The 13,497-nt window shown below is 41.9% G+C and overlaps 2 protein-coding genes across 3 annotated transcripts in view; one reads left to right on the top strand and one right to left on the bottom strand.

Annotated features, from left to right (window-relative positions):
- STAB1 (stabilin 1) overlaps nt 1-4,538 on the top strand; it is a 98,474-nt gene extending 93,936 nt beyond the window's left edge. The window contains exons 68-70 of the mRNA XM_074958262.1: nt 1,116-1,262; nt 2,814-2,912; nt 3,851-4,538. Of these exons, the coding sequence (XP_074814363.1) occupies nt 1,116-1,262; nt 2,814-2,912; nt 3,851-3,901 (297 nt within the window). The 3' untranslated portion in view covers nt 3,902-4,538. The remainder of the gene's footprint in view (nt 1-1,115; nt 1,263-2,813; nt 2,913-3,850) is intronic.
- A 62-nt stretch (nt 4,539-4,600) lies between these two features.
- Nucleotides 4,601-13,497, bottom strand: part of NT5DC2 (5'-nucleotidase domain containing 2) — a 61,165-nt gene continuing 52,268 nt past the window's right edge. For both annotated transcript variants that reach the window (XM_074958264.1, XM_074958265.1), the window contains exons 12-14: nt 11,923-12,063; nt 10,485-10,549; nt 4,601-9,475 (exon numbers count right to left, since the gene is read on the bottom strand). In XM_074958264.1, the coding sequence (XP_074814365.1) occupies nt 9,214-9,475; nt 10,485-10,549; nt 11,923-12,063 (468 nt within the window). In that variant the 3' untranslated portion in view covers nt 4,601-9,213. The remainder of the gene's footprint in view (nt 9,476-10,484; nt 10,550-11,922; nt 12,064-13,497) is intronic.

Below are 13,497 nucleotides of genomic sequence, written 5' to 3'. Positions count from 1 at the left end.
AGATAATACTTAGCTACAGCACAAGTGGGTTGAAGCTAAATTAAAGTACTTTGAGATCTTTGGGTGGAGGCTGCTAGGTATTAAGATATACCTACTGTATTGATATACAACACAGGGATGAATTTAGTGTGAATGGCTCTGCATACTGAGTCAGTTACCCCTTAGTTCTCCTGTAGTATAATGAGCTATACATACACATCAGAGAGTTCTTCTGACCTCAGATCATGTATGTTAGTTACCAACTACTCCCTCCTCCCTGCACAGAACTATACCTGAGTGTTTCGCTTCCCGGCAAAGGTCTGTCCTCTTCTACTTGACCATTGCTGGAACAGGCATCCTTTCTGCCTACCTGGTGCAGGTGTGCCTCCGACTTCATGGCAGAGCAGCCCTCCTCACCTTCTGCCTGCTGTTTTAAGGGACAGGAGGACCAGCTAATGGCCAGTTCAAAGACATGAGAGAGTGTGGTACCTGTACATTTTTAGATGTATTTGCATAGCCATTGCTATGACTGGACTATAAAACATTGAGAACAGCATGAAGCAAACAAGTGGCACCAGTACAAAAACATAGGCCCCTGCTGTTAAGTAATCCAACGGATAGCATCAGTCTGAAAAATGCACTCTTTTTGTCCACCAGCCAACAAAAAAAGAGCTAGTCTCCTCTCGTTCAGCCTATTGCTGCGTGCCTTGAAAATGTAATAGTGCTGAGTAAAGGCATGTCCCAAATCTGCAAAGGGAGGAGACAACTTTACATCACAACAGAGCACAACGGAATGTAAGGTAACCAGTGTAGTGATGATGAGATGCATCAGTGTATGTATTATAGCTTCTTTTGAAACTTCCGGGCAGTAGCAGGATAGTGGACTAACTGGTTTATTCTACTACATAGTTGATCACTTCCAGTCTGAGCTGTGTGTGTAAGATGGGATCAGATCAGGAATGAGTGCAGCACGCAGGGGAAATAAAAACCTGCATAAATGTTCCAGGTAGCCAGCTCTCTATTTCAGAGGTGTGAAAGTTTAGTTTACGCTTTTTTAACACACCAGTTGTCTTAAAATACATAATGAAGAACTGCCTTAAACACAGAACTAAAACAACCTAGCGTGTCTATTACAGGTTGCTAATGCTACAAAATCATCTCCTCCTGTGACCGTCGGGGTAACATCCGCTGCTGTTGTGGTGCTGCTGTTATTTGCTGTTGCCGGCGTGTCCTATTACTACAAAAAAATTAAAACCCCAGGATTCCAGTTCCACTACTTTCAGGTTTGGAGAAAAGTATATTCGCTATAAAAAAACAAAAAAAAACAAAAAACCCAAAACACCTTGCTTCAGCTTCTCTCACTAAAGCACAAACCATTTCTGTTATCTGTACTGCAATGGTCATATGCATAAGAGCTCAAGCTGTTACAGTAGCCAAACTGGGTGACTGCATGCAGCTAAGAACTCTTGTGGGGTTTTTTGCTTTCTGATGCATTTAAATGTCAGCCTGTAGCTAACCTCTCCCTGTCGAGTCACATTTACATGTGACCTTTGGACATGGATGAATAGTTTCCCCATAAAAACACTGAGAAAGTTTTCCAAGACGTATTTCCATCTGTTACGCTTGTTGTTAGGCTACTGCCCAGGATGTATTTCTGGAAAAAGAACTTGAAGTGCTAAGAATTCTCATCTTTAAGGGCTTGTCTACATGAAGCAAATTCTAATGCACACAGATGTGTTGTGAACTAACTGGCCACTGCTGGCACATCCTAAAAGTTCCCTAGTGTGTGCCAGGAGGGTCTACGCAGGCCAGTTGGTGCGTGTTACTGCACCATGTATACAAGCCCAAAGAGTTGGCTTGGGTGAGAGACACACCTACTTTTAATCAAAATTATTAAACATGAGGGAGGTTTAAACTACAAGTAAATTCTTTAAGGTAAGACAGCCATTGCACAAGGGACATGGGGGAAAATAACTATTAAGGCTGCAATAAAGGATTGTTTGATGTGGTTGACCTTCCAGTTTATATTGTCACAGCTTATGAAGGTGTGTTACTACAGCCCTATGCTCTTGGCCTAGATCTAATGAGAATTTGGGTCACTGCAACATTCTCTTCTCACGAGGGGTTGTTGCTGCCCCCATAACTTGCAATACTAGGGCCATGTCTACACTGTAGGCACTACAGTGCCATAGCTATGCCGCTCTGTAGTGTGGACACAGACTACTGTGACAGCAGGGGTATTTCCTGTGCTGGTAAGTTAAGGATTCTTCCATTGACCTAGCTGTGCCTATACTGGGGCTTAGATTGGCATAGCCTGACCCTCATGCCATAGCTATGTAGACCAGACCTATGATTTAGCCACTATGGGAAGAACTGGATAATTTGTAGTGTGGTGTCTGCAGACTGCATACATGTAAATTACAGCTTAAACTAGAGTGAGGTTACCAAGGAGTCTGGTCTAGGCAATGGAACATGTTAAAAAGTTGCTAAGCACCTTAAACCTGCATTGTTGTGTGGTAACAGGTATAAATGGGTACGAGGAGAAGGAAGCTAGAAATATGGAAACCAGTGTGGGAGGTAAATGAGCAATATGGATTAAATTACCCTTAACTGATTGCTCATAAAAATAATTACCTTTCTGTGCATCTTGGAAAAGATTTTACATTTAAGAAAAAACTCCACTGCCTTACTAACTAAGGTCTGTAATTCAATTTCATTTTCACTACCTTGTTAATGCAAGGAACCATAGAAGTACTCAAGACTGCAGTAATTATGAACTCACCTCTAGAGGATGGGGAAGATCGATACTTAATCTCTTGTACCTTTGCACACAGGCTGACCTGGAAGAGGAAGAGCAGGCCAGGAACCCGCCCTTAGTGTCATTCCCAAATCCTCTCTTTGGGGCCCAGAGCTTGATGTGTGAACCATTTGAGGTAAGAAAATGTTTCATCAGAACAAAACAAGTGAGACCACTTGTTTAAAACCTAACCAAATTGGGGGAAGGGGAGTTCCTGCTTGGTAGGGGTGAATAGGATTTGGTAAGGATGTAAAAACAACCCTTAATCTGCACTTATCACAGGGATGCTTGAGCCAGACAGGAGAGAAATCTCTGGACATGTCTAAACAGATATAGTGCTTCAGCATAGTCACTTGCTACAAGGGTTCCCCAGTCACTAGAGTTAGTCCACCTTATGAAGAGGCAGTAGCTAGGTCAATGAAATAATTATTCTGTCAACCTACTGCTGTCTACACTGGGCTTTAGGTGGCTTAACTGTGTGAAAAATCCAACTCCCTAAGTGACACAGCTGGGTCAGCCTATCCTTTAAGTGTAGACCTGACCTAAGGTAAGGGGAATCTCTCCTCTCTTTAGTCCAGACATTGAACTCCCATTGACATTTTTAACCATGTTAAAAGCAAGCACCCTGCACCTATAAACTGAATTAAAAGCATCAGTAAATAAGTTTTCAATGTTGATTTAATAAATTAGATGGCAGAAACCACAGCTGGGTTTTAGCAGGCAAGGGCTCAGTATCCTCTTCCAATGAGAAACTTCTTCTCTTAGTCTATTTACTCAGGCTTTGCAGGGGAGAGATCAGTATAGAGGTAGGGTGATGTCCCCTTCTTACCCCAACCTGCTGCTACTTCTATAGCAATTTCATGTAGGGAAGACTGCAGTAAAGATGTTTGCTGTAGTGTCAGGGCAGTGAGAACTCCCTTAATCCCCTTCAGAACTGGAATTGCCTAGGAAACCAGCCTTGCATTCCTGCTGCTAAACATGTAGTGAGTCAAGGGTTAACTTTAGAATCTTAAAGGATGTGTTTATCAAGTTAGGAGCCACCTGAGGACCATGCTAACAGTTTGTCTGTTTCAGGACTCTTTCAGGGGGGAAGATTTATCAGACACCCACAGAATTCTTGAGTAAAACATACAGCAAGCCAAACAAAGGGGGAAAATAAACCACCATGTTGTTGTTGCATGCTAGTGCTAAGTGGAGCTTGCCCACATGTCCTGCAAGGGGTAAGCAAATGAAGAGTGAGCTAATGGTTAACAGTAAACCAAACAAACTCATCAGCTAAGATACCTCAGTTGAACTACCCTAAGACATACATACCTGCAGTTACTCTGATGACTAGTGAATGTCCTTGTTGATGCAGCTAAGAAAACCTTCACTGGAACAGCGAACATGTGACTCCAAGCTGCCACTTGGCGCTCTGCACTGATTCTTCCATAGCTGTAGGAGGGGAAATTCACTACATACATCTGAAGAATGTTGCTTTAAAATAATAGTACAATGTGTAAAATATAGCCAGTACTACACAGTCATAATCCTCCAGGGCTAAATTACATATATAAAATGGAGTGGCACACAGCATCTGATAGCTGGAAAAACAGTCTGGCCAGAAAACCTAATGATTCTAAGCCTTTAAACTGGTGAGCATGACAAACACCTTTTTATTCAGCTGGTTTGTTTGCTTTAATCAAGTGATGACTCCCCAAACAGGCTTAGACTGAAGTCTGTGCACATTGCACTGTTTTGCTGATTAGTATTGTGGTTCTTCAATAAACTGCACTTTTAGAACAAGTCTCCTTGTCAGATTCTCAGCTGTTAGGGGTTAGAATTGCAGTGGTTAAGTGAAACCAAATGGTATACCATTATTTCATACTATGATACTTTGTTTATTTACCACACTTATATAGAAGTTTAAAAGAAAAGAACCTACCACAATGAGCTACAGAAAGTTATTTAGACAAGAACTTCAACATGCTACATTTCAAATTATTTTCAAACCACACAACCACCATTGGTGTGTTAAATTTTCAGAGAGCCAAACATCCACTTGAGTTTCCTATTTATTTGAAGACCAACTACATCAAATTTGGGTGGCTATACTATTTGTCTTAGTAAAGGCATCTAGAGGATGCCCAGTCTGTCAAGTGGTAAAGTTGCCACCACAATATGGCAGATGCTCCTACAGCAGAGGTAACAGTCTTCTGTTGCAGCATACACATTACAATTCCAGGGTCACAGATCACAACATGATAGTCCAAGACATTACATCACTAGAGAATGCAGTAGTATAGCAAGTTATTTACATTAATGCTAGTTATTTTGGTGTTTAAAAAAAAAACTCAAAGCCATTTAACATCCAGTCACCAGGACAGGTACCCTGTTTATGTACTTGAGGTATCATGTTCAACTGTGGTTAGAGTTGCTACTCACTGCCAAAGATATTCTAGAACATTTTATTCTATGTACTGTCCTCACAGCTGCTGCATAAATACTGTTTTATGGCATTGGATTATTTTACACATTTTCCCTAGCTGCTATGGGATTTAAACTTGGCACAGAGCAATAAGCCACTGGCAGTCTGTCTACTAGGCACATAAAGCCTTCCCCTTCAAAGCCACACATACACTAAGAATTCTCTGTATAGGCACAAGTCTAAAATGTAGATTTTAAAATGAAGTTCACCTATCCTAACACTGTCCCACCCTAATGTTCTCAGCCCAGATAAAACTCTTGTGATGTGGAATGGTGAAATTACAAATTTCTGTATCTTCCCACACAAGATGAAAGATGCCATTTCTTGTAATTATAGCCACTGATATTTTGTTCCTCTTATACTTCCCCCAGCTGCACAAGTCTCATGTACCAAAACTTTGCTACAGATTAAAGGTGCTCAAACCTGAGCTTGACCTTTTGCTACAGTACACAGAAAACAAGGTTCCATCATGGTAAACTTTCATTATGCGGCAGTCAGTCAGTTCACAGCTCTTGATAAGTTAGTTAGCATTCCCCACCAAATCCATCCATCCTCAGAAGCGGACACTCCAGGGCTGGTGCTTGGGGGACTCTGCACTGATTTCTTTGGGGCAAGCAAGTACTGCTCCTACAACGTATCTTACACACAGTAAAGGAAATCATGCACTAGGGCAGCACAGCCAAGTGCATAGGAGGAATACAGTAATCTTTAGCATCTCACACCACAATTTAGCCCTAACACTAAATGGAAAATTTCAAACATCAATTTCCTTTCCACGGTTTCCCACAATCCTGCTATGTCTGAGCTCCTCCATTCAGCAGCTCCCAGAGTTGGTTCACAGTTGCAGCCCCATGAATCATTCCAAAGCTATGTAGAAAAAAATATCAGTAACAAAAAACTTCAAAGGAAACCCAATGCACTAGGCAAAGAGCCCACAGGGTAAGCTTGTGGGAGATGCTGCTAGCAGAAAGGACATTGAGACATTCTGCAGCCCAGTATCTCCTGCAATTCTCCTATGTCTGGAAAGTAGAGAGCAGTGAACAAAAGTAAGGAGGATTAAGAGGAACATGCCCTACCACCTACAGCCCCTTACTGGAAAACGAGGCCTCTGCAGATGACAAAGTCCACATTGTAATGGCCTATAAAAGGCCTTTTTGAACATAGACTCAAAACTTCTCACCAAAAATAAATCATTGTTGAGCTTTCCCTTAGTCCTGCTCAGATTAAGAGTCAGAAAGCTCCCCTTCTTCAGCACAGGAGGGTGAGGCAGTGAATAGTTTTTCTTGCCCCTTGTGGGGTTTTTTTTTTTTTGGTTTGTTTTGTTTTTTTACTGCTTGTGGATGTAGGTGTGCTGCTGTGGCCTTCCACAGTACCTGAAGCCTTCTAAAAACTGCTTTCTGAGTCCTGCTCTGCCAGGTCAGCCACTGGGAAGAGGGGGGCTTTGTTAGGAGCTCTTTCCCTACAGCATTCAGCATCCACTTCAAGATAGGGGTGGGGCGGGGCACTTGAGCCCCACAAACCTCTTGTCCTTGCATTCCAGACTTCCCCTGGGATGGCTGGATGAGGCCCTCCTAGTCACATTTCCCTCACTGTCAGCTTGGGAGAACATTCTTTTTTCACATGGTGCTTTCAGGGGTGCGTCTTCCCTTCCAGCCGAGAGGTGGAGGTGATGCAGCAGAGGCTCCTGTGGTTGCAAACCCAACCCCGCTCAGTCCCAGAGCGGGGAAGGAGAAAGGCAGTTAAAAGAAAGAAAGAAAGATGAGGTGGCAAGTGGGAGCCCAGACTGGGGCCTCCATCCATAGCCTTGCAATTCTAAACTGTACACCAGAATTGTGGGAGATGATGCTGGACTGTGGAAAAGGCTTCAAATAGGCTGTATGCCTTTTCTTCAGAAAAGCAGTTAGCCACTTAATTGCTTCTCCCACTAAGCGGAAGTGTCTCTAAATGGAAATAAACAGCATGCCTGGATTTTAAGCACACCTCAAAAATTTCTGTTGGCAGGCAGAAAAAAGAGGGTGTTGATGTAATGGGGAGGAGGGATATTTATGCTAATAAGTCTGTTTTATGGCGATATAGACTTCAGTCAGATGTTACTGCTTTCTGTGTTTAGAAACTCCTTTGACAATTGCAAGGATGTAAACTGACTGCATCCCTCATGTCAGATACAAGCACAGAGTTTAAATTTCATTTCAAGTGTTGTACTACTCCTGCCACCATTTATTTTAAGATTAAACCAGAAAAGAGTTTTATTTCTCTCAGCTTTAGACAGGTTCTCATGGGTTAGCACACATGTTTGGGGTGTAAACATTACAGGGGAATGTTTTAAAACATGGGTTTCAGCGTAACATTTCCATATGGCTTTGGGTTGCATAGAGCTGACAAAGCTGAATTATAGGCCAGCTTTGACCCGAGAAGGGTGCAGGGAGGATTATTATTAATAGCATCCCCATCTAGGAGCAGCTCTCAGTGCTTTCATCCTTGTCATAATATTTCCAACTACTTGAAAGAGCGGTAGTAAGATTCCTGGCGGCGTGCAGAAGAGATTAAGTGATATGGTGTGTGCAAAGTACTCCATCACAAAGCAGCAGCACAGAAGTTATGCTTCTCTGGCTGGGGTTGGCCTTTTCCAACTCCTGTGGCTCCACCCCTTCAGTTACACAGCACAGACATTCTACACTTGTAAAAAAAAAAAGTAGTAATCTAAAGTTTGTCATTGTGAATTTTCTAACTAAACAGAAGCCAAGGCAGAGCTAGAAATCACTGTCTCCTACCCAAAGACATTTGGCATAAAGTAATCCCCATCCATTGTCAACAACACTGGTTTCATTTTTTGGAAAAATATATTTAACACAAGATTCACCTACCTCTCTATGCCTGATCAATTTATCCTTCATTGCTTCCCCCCACCCGCTACTGAATCAGAATAATCTCTTCCACAACTGTCGGAACAGCCTTGATGAGTCAAGAATACGAACAGGCCTTATTCTAATCTCAGTTTTACATTGGGGGTGGTGTAGCTTCACACCAGCCCATGACTTCAGAATAAGGCCCAATTTGTGCAAATACAAAGGCATTGTTCATCTTATTGAAAAGATGAGAGCTCTAAGCTCTTTACTATAAAACAAAGCTATGTCATTTAAGGTAGTGTTTTAATTGATTTTTCCAGCAAATAAATTTTAACACTGAAAACTAAGTGTTGACTTAAATATATTTAAGACTAGGACATAATCAAAGATTTAAAATCCATTATAATCTAGTGATTAATTTAGCTTCAATGCTTTTCAAAACAATCCTCAAAGACATGGCAAATGATGGCAAGTACATGATTTTAATTTCAAAGGCTGCAAAAATGCACCTTCTAAGCAGTGTGTGTCAAGATCTTAGCTTTTGAACTGTTTCTATAAGTGAAGGAAAAAAGCCACTATATTCAGAGACCAAAACATTCAAAAGTTAGGTTGCCTAAAATCAGCTTTCAGAGGCGCTGAATAAAGCTTTAAATTTATGGGAGAGAAGAGTGGTGGGTTTGCTTAGCACTTCTGAGAATTGGGCCACTTCTAGCTAAGGTGCCTAACTGCAGTGTTAGGAGCCTAATTTCAGCTACCCCTATAAGAAGATTGGGGCCAGAATTTGGGCAGGGACTGAAGATGGAGTTTTAAAAACTTTAGGGGCTCATGAAATGAAACTTGCTGTGATTGTTTTACTTCTACCTACCCAACTCTGAGAATGCTTTGCTAGTTAAAATAGTCAATCATATCTCCCTTCCATTTAACTTAAGCACCAATTTGCTGGCAAGGAAGATATTTGGAAGTGCTGGAAGGCAAGGTTCAGTGATGGTCAGGGACAACGCACAACCCACACCAGTGTTAAAAACACCTTTAACGATAGACAATCCATGGCCAAATAGCCTGACCCTTTGTACAAACAATTCTAGCACTACATTACTGTAAAGTTCAGCTCACACACTTTCCCTTCATCGGATGTGCACCATCTCCTCCAGGAAGGGGGTCTTCATACAACCGGTGCAGAGCTGATCCATCCAGAGGGGCGCCTCGTGCTGCAGAGGGGTGCGCCGGGGGAAAAAGGTGAAGTTCACATCATAGTTCAGCAGGCAGCTGATGGATGCCATGTAGATATCAGAGAACCGGATCAATCTCCGAGAGAAGTAAGTTGGGTTGTGGAAGGTTCGGAAGATGCTCCCAAATTGAGGATTGAATAGGTTCTTCGAAAGGGACCTGAAAGGAGAGGACTTGGTTTGCACGGGCTAACATTTAGAGAAATTATTAACAGAGATTTTGTAACTAATTTGACAATTCAGACCTTGGAAACAGATACTTTGCACAAGGCTTTAAAATTTCAGGGTACCAAAACCACCAGGGCAGGTACTTTCCCTATGGGCTGTGCTGTGATAGAAAAGACAGCAAGAGATTATTACTGGAGTCTAACCTTGATTGAAGATTACCCAGAAGTGATGGTACTAATGGACCTAGTAAACGTAAGCAGCAAGGGCTACAATTTCCTCTTAGGGAGGATGAAGACAATGGTTTGATATCCACTGCCAAGTCATTCCACGCCTGCCATAGGAGTCCTGCCCTGTGGGAAGAATTTATGTATCTATATTGCTTAAACTTTAATGTTAACAGGATAAAGCAAGACTCATCAGGGCTGAATTGAAACAAGTTTGTTCAAGATGCCTAGTTTCATCTAAGTAAACGGTGAGTAGGCTCCTTAGCCAAGCTCTTGAAGTGAACAAGGAAGATGAAAGCCTAGGCATTTAGGCCTGGAGCCTACAACACTTACTCATGTGAGTAAGGACTTGCCAAGTCAGCTTCTTTGGATGGAAAAATATAGATAGCTATGAAAACAATCTGGAGTGGAATCTGTCATTTAAGTGGTTGCATCAGTGGAGTGAATGCAGGTGGAATGACAATACTTTCTGCACTGTGAAAAGATAGCTGTGTAGCTAGCTTAAAAATTCTATTAGATTTCACAGAGAAATCTCTTACAGCAGACCTCTGAATAAAGGACAGAGCTCAGCCCAGCTTCACTTTTAGAAGTTGCACTGCTTCACTAGCTACAATCATCAGAAACGAACTGGGCACTGGAGATCCAACCCTTGATTTCAAGATATCTACATTCATAGGAGCATATTCACAAATTTAGAGTTTCCACAGGAATATTCTGCGAGGAAGGGAAGTTTGCATGCTCATCCTAAAGCACTCTGATTTAGATACATTGAGTCACCTAATTTCCTGACGCTCTTGCATCCATTCCAGCAGCACCTGCTTTGATTCTGCATCTTGATACATCTAGAACAAAAAAGCCCAGTAAAAGAGTTAAATCTAAACACAGACTTTTCTCAAATCCTTTTTCCTGCAGGTGATAGTGCCACTATCAACTAGGTGCCAGTTATCTGTCTATGGCCCTTGGAGCTCAGCAATGTCTTTAATTTTCTCCTTACTGTTGATAATTGTAAGTGTCAGTGACTAAGAAAAAATACAAATTGTGAGACAGGCTGTAAATCCACCAAATTCCCTGCTTTTACTCTCTAGTATTTGTGCTCTAGGAGATGCACCACAACTGTGCACTACTTGGTTTAGAGAGTAGTCACTGGTTAATCTCCCAACACTATCTAGCAGAGAGCGTTGGTTGCTTATAGCCTATTAATGTCTGTGAAGGATACAAAGAATCTTCACGAAAACATCGGTTAGGTCATACCCTGTGGGTTTTTTGCCTTATATTTGTGAAGGAGTTTAGGTGACTAAAGAGGGAAGCAGTAACAGCAGTGGCTTGATGTTGCCATAGCACATGCATAGGGTAATCTTCCTCCAATCAGTTTTGACACCTACAAATTTCTTTGACATTAAATTGCCTTGTGCATCTCAGAAACTCATTTTCCCCAGTCCCCTGTTAGACTAAGCCAGACTGAAATTCAGGTCTGCAGAGATGAAAGGTAAGTGCTCACCCACTGCTTTCTTAGTCATGATTAGCAAGTTAACAGATAACATGCAAAACCATTCTTTGAGCTCTGCGGAGGATCTATAACCTACACTGATTTAAAAACTCCATTAGCAGGGATTTGATTTTAGGACTTGCACCATGTTATGAAAATGTTATCATTTATTAAATTAGTGGAACTGAAAGTCTAGTGACAGACAGGAAAGCTGCTGCCAGTCTGTTTTATTTCACAAATCAGAGTAACATTCTTCTGATAGTTAGCCCTCCCACTCGCTTTTATAATTGTGGAAAGGATACTGGAGAAGGAATGAGAGATGGTTAATTAGAACTTCAGGTTGCCATGAGACCAGCAGGATGTGGAACATATTTTGGAGGATATGTTATTCACCTGCCAGCGTAGTAGACACCCATCCCCATGTACCACCAGACTAGTATGCAGAAGGAATTGTATTTCCTCATCAAAAAAAGTATGCTACCAGCAACTCCACCTCTGCCACACTACCTTAAATTCTTATTGATAAACACCACTGCTATTCTAGTCTGGGACCTAACTGGAGAATAGACAAGTAGTAATACTATGTCATGCAGCAGTTTTATCAGAATGGTCCAGTCTACAGGGGCACAAGGAGACCAAATGCAATCTGACCCAAGCCAAAAATCTAAACCCTAGTTCTGAGAGTTGAAGACTAGTTAGACTCATTAGCCTGGCTCTGCTCCATCTTACCTGCATTCTCTCCAGCAGCCCTGTGAGTGCCTGTTGCCAGGTCAGCGAGTGCATGTACTGCTCTGTATTAATGATCCGGATTTCAGGTTCCAGTTCTGGTACAATGGCTCCCGTCCTCCAGCCGTGACGCAGCATCAAGTCCTAGAAAGCAACCCAGAATTTTACACTTTATTTTACAACACTCTCAGGTGTAAGTGGTTTTTGAGGAACAGGACTAGAGTTTTCAGAAAAGCAGCTTTGCTCCATTTAGTGTCACTGGCTTGAATGTTAGTGTTTTTATCCTATGGAAAATACTGGCTCACAGGGTCTGGAGCATCATTGTAATGGTGCCCTCAGCTTCCTGTAGGGCAGGGAAAATAGAGGTCTCTGCTAATCTCTTCCAAAACCCGGGCAGTTAAATTGGTTCAGAGATGAGGGCTCTTACATGACACGCTCGGGTCCCTCTTCCACACACACCCTCCACCCCTTGTTCTGTGAGCTAAAAGACCAAGCAATCAAGTTCTGCACTAGACTGCAGGGCTACATCACCATTCTTTAATGCCAGGGGTAGAGTTTTCCATAAAGTGCCCCCGACACACAGACGCAGGGAACAGCAGACAAAGCCAAATAACTCCTTGCCCCATTGCAGTCTCAGTTGTATGGCCAGGTTAAAGACAGAGCCAATTTTTAGCTGCGTTTAAAAAAAATAAAATTAAATTTTAAAAAAAAAAGGTCTCATCTATACACAGATGTATATTTCACGGAGATAGGCCTCGAGGGCCATCAGCAAACTTGAAATAAGATCTTGCTAATTGTTACCCTTTTTAGAAAGGGAAGACTTTAAAAATTTGTTTAGACAAATGATTGGCCTCTTTTGAAGCAGACATGGAATTGTTGACACCATGGATTCATTTAAGACTGTTGTATTATAAAAGCAGAATACTCCGCTCTTGCCTGAGGGAGCCAGATTGGAAAAAGGCCCAAATAGCAGGTCATGGGAAAAATATATGATCCCTTGGCACCTTAGAAACAATACTTGTTATGAAAAAAATACAGTCAACTGGGTTGAACAAATGCCAGGTTAAAAGGGAACCACCCATTAGAATGAGCCACAGCAGAAAGTCAAGAACAGCCAAGTAGATTGCTTTTCTGAATATAAGCTCACTGACCACACTGCCTCAGCTGGACATTAACATGTAGGATGCATATTAGAATATAAAGGCACCACTTTGGGATTTTTGTTCCCATGATGTAGTGATTCATGCACTGCAGTATTAGGAGTTTATTGCCTCAGAAGCTCAGACACAATAGCCAAAACTATCCACTTGGTCTGATGCCTTCCTAGTTACTGGAGAAGATGAACCACACAGAAAATAGTAAAAACACAGTGGGTAGTGCAGTCTGTGAAACAGTGGATTCTCCATCAGTGAGAATTTTTCAATCAAGACCCAACAGAAATTAGTTCAGGGGAATCCTATGGACTGTGTTATACAGAAGGTCAGATTAGATGATCACGTGGTCCCTTCTGGCTTTATAATCTATGAAACATGGCAGTGACAAACCACAAATACCTAAAAATCATAATTCAACGATAGC

The sequence above is a fragment of the Natator depressus genome, chromosome 7, assembly GCF_965152275.1.
Source record: "Natator depressus isolate rNatDep1 chromosome 7, rNatDep2.hap1, whole genome shotgun sequence".
Taxonomy (NCBI): domain Eukaryota; kingdom Metazoa; phylum Chordata; order Testudines; family Cheloniidae; genus Natator; species Natator depressus.
This window is presented reverse-complemented; position numbering and strand designations above follow the sequence as displayed.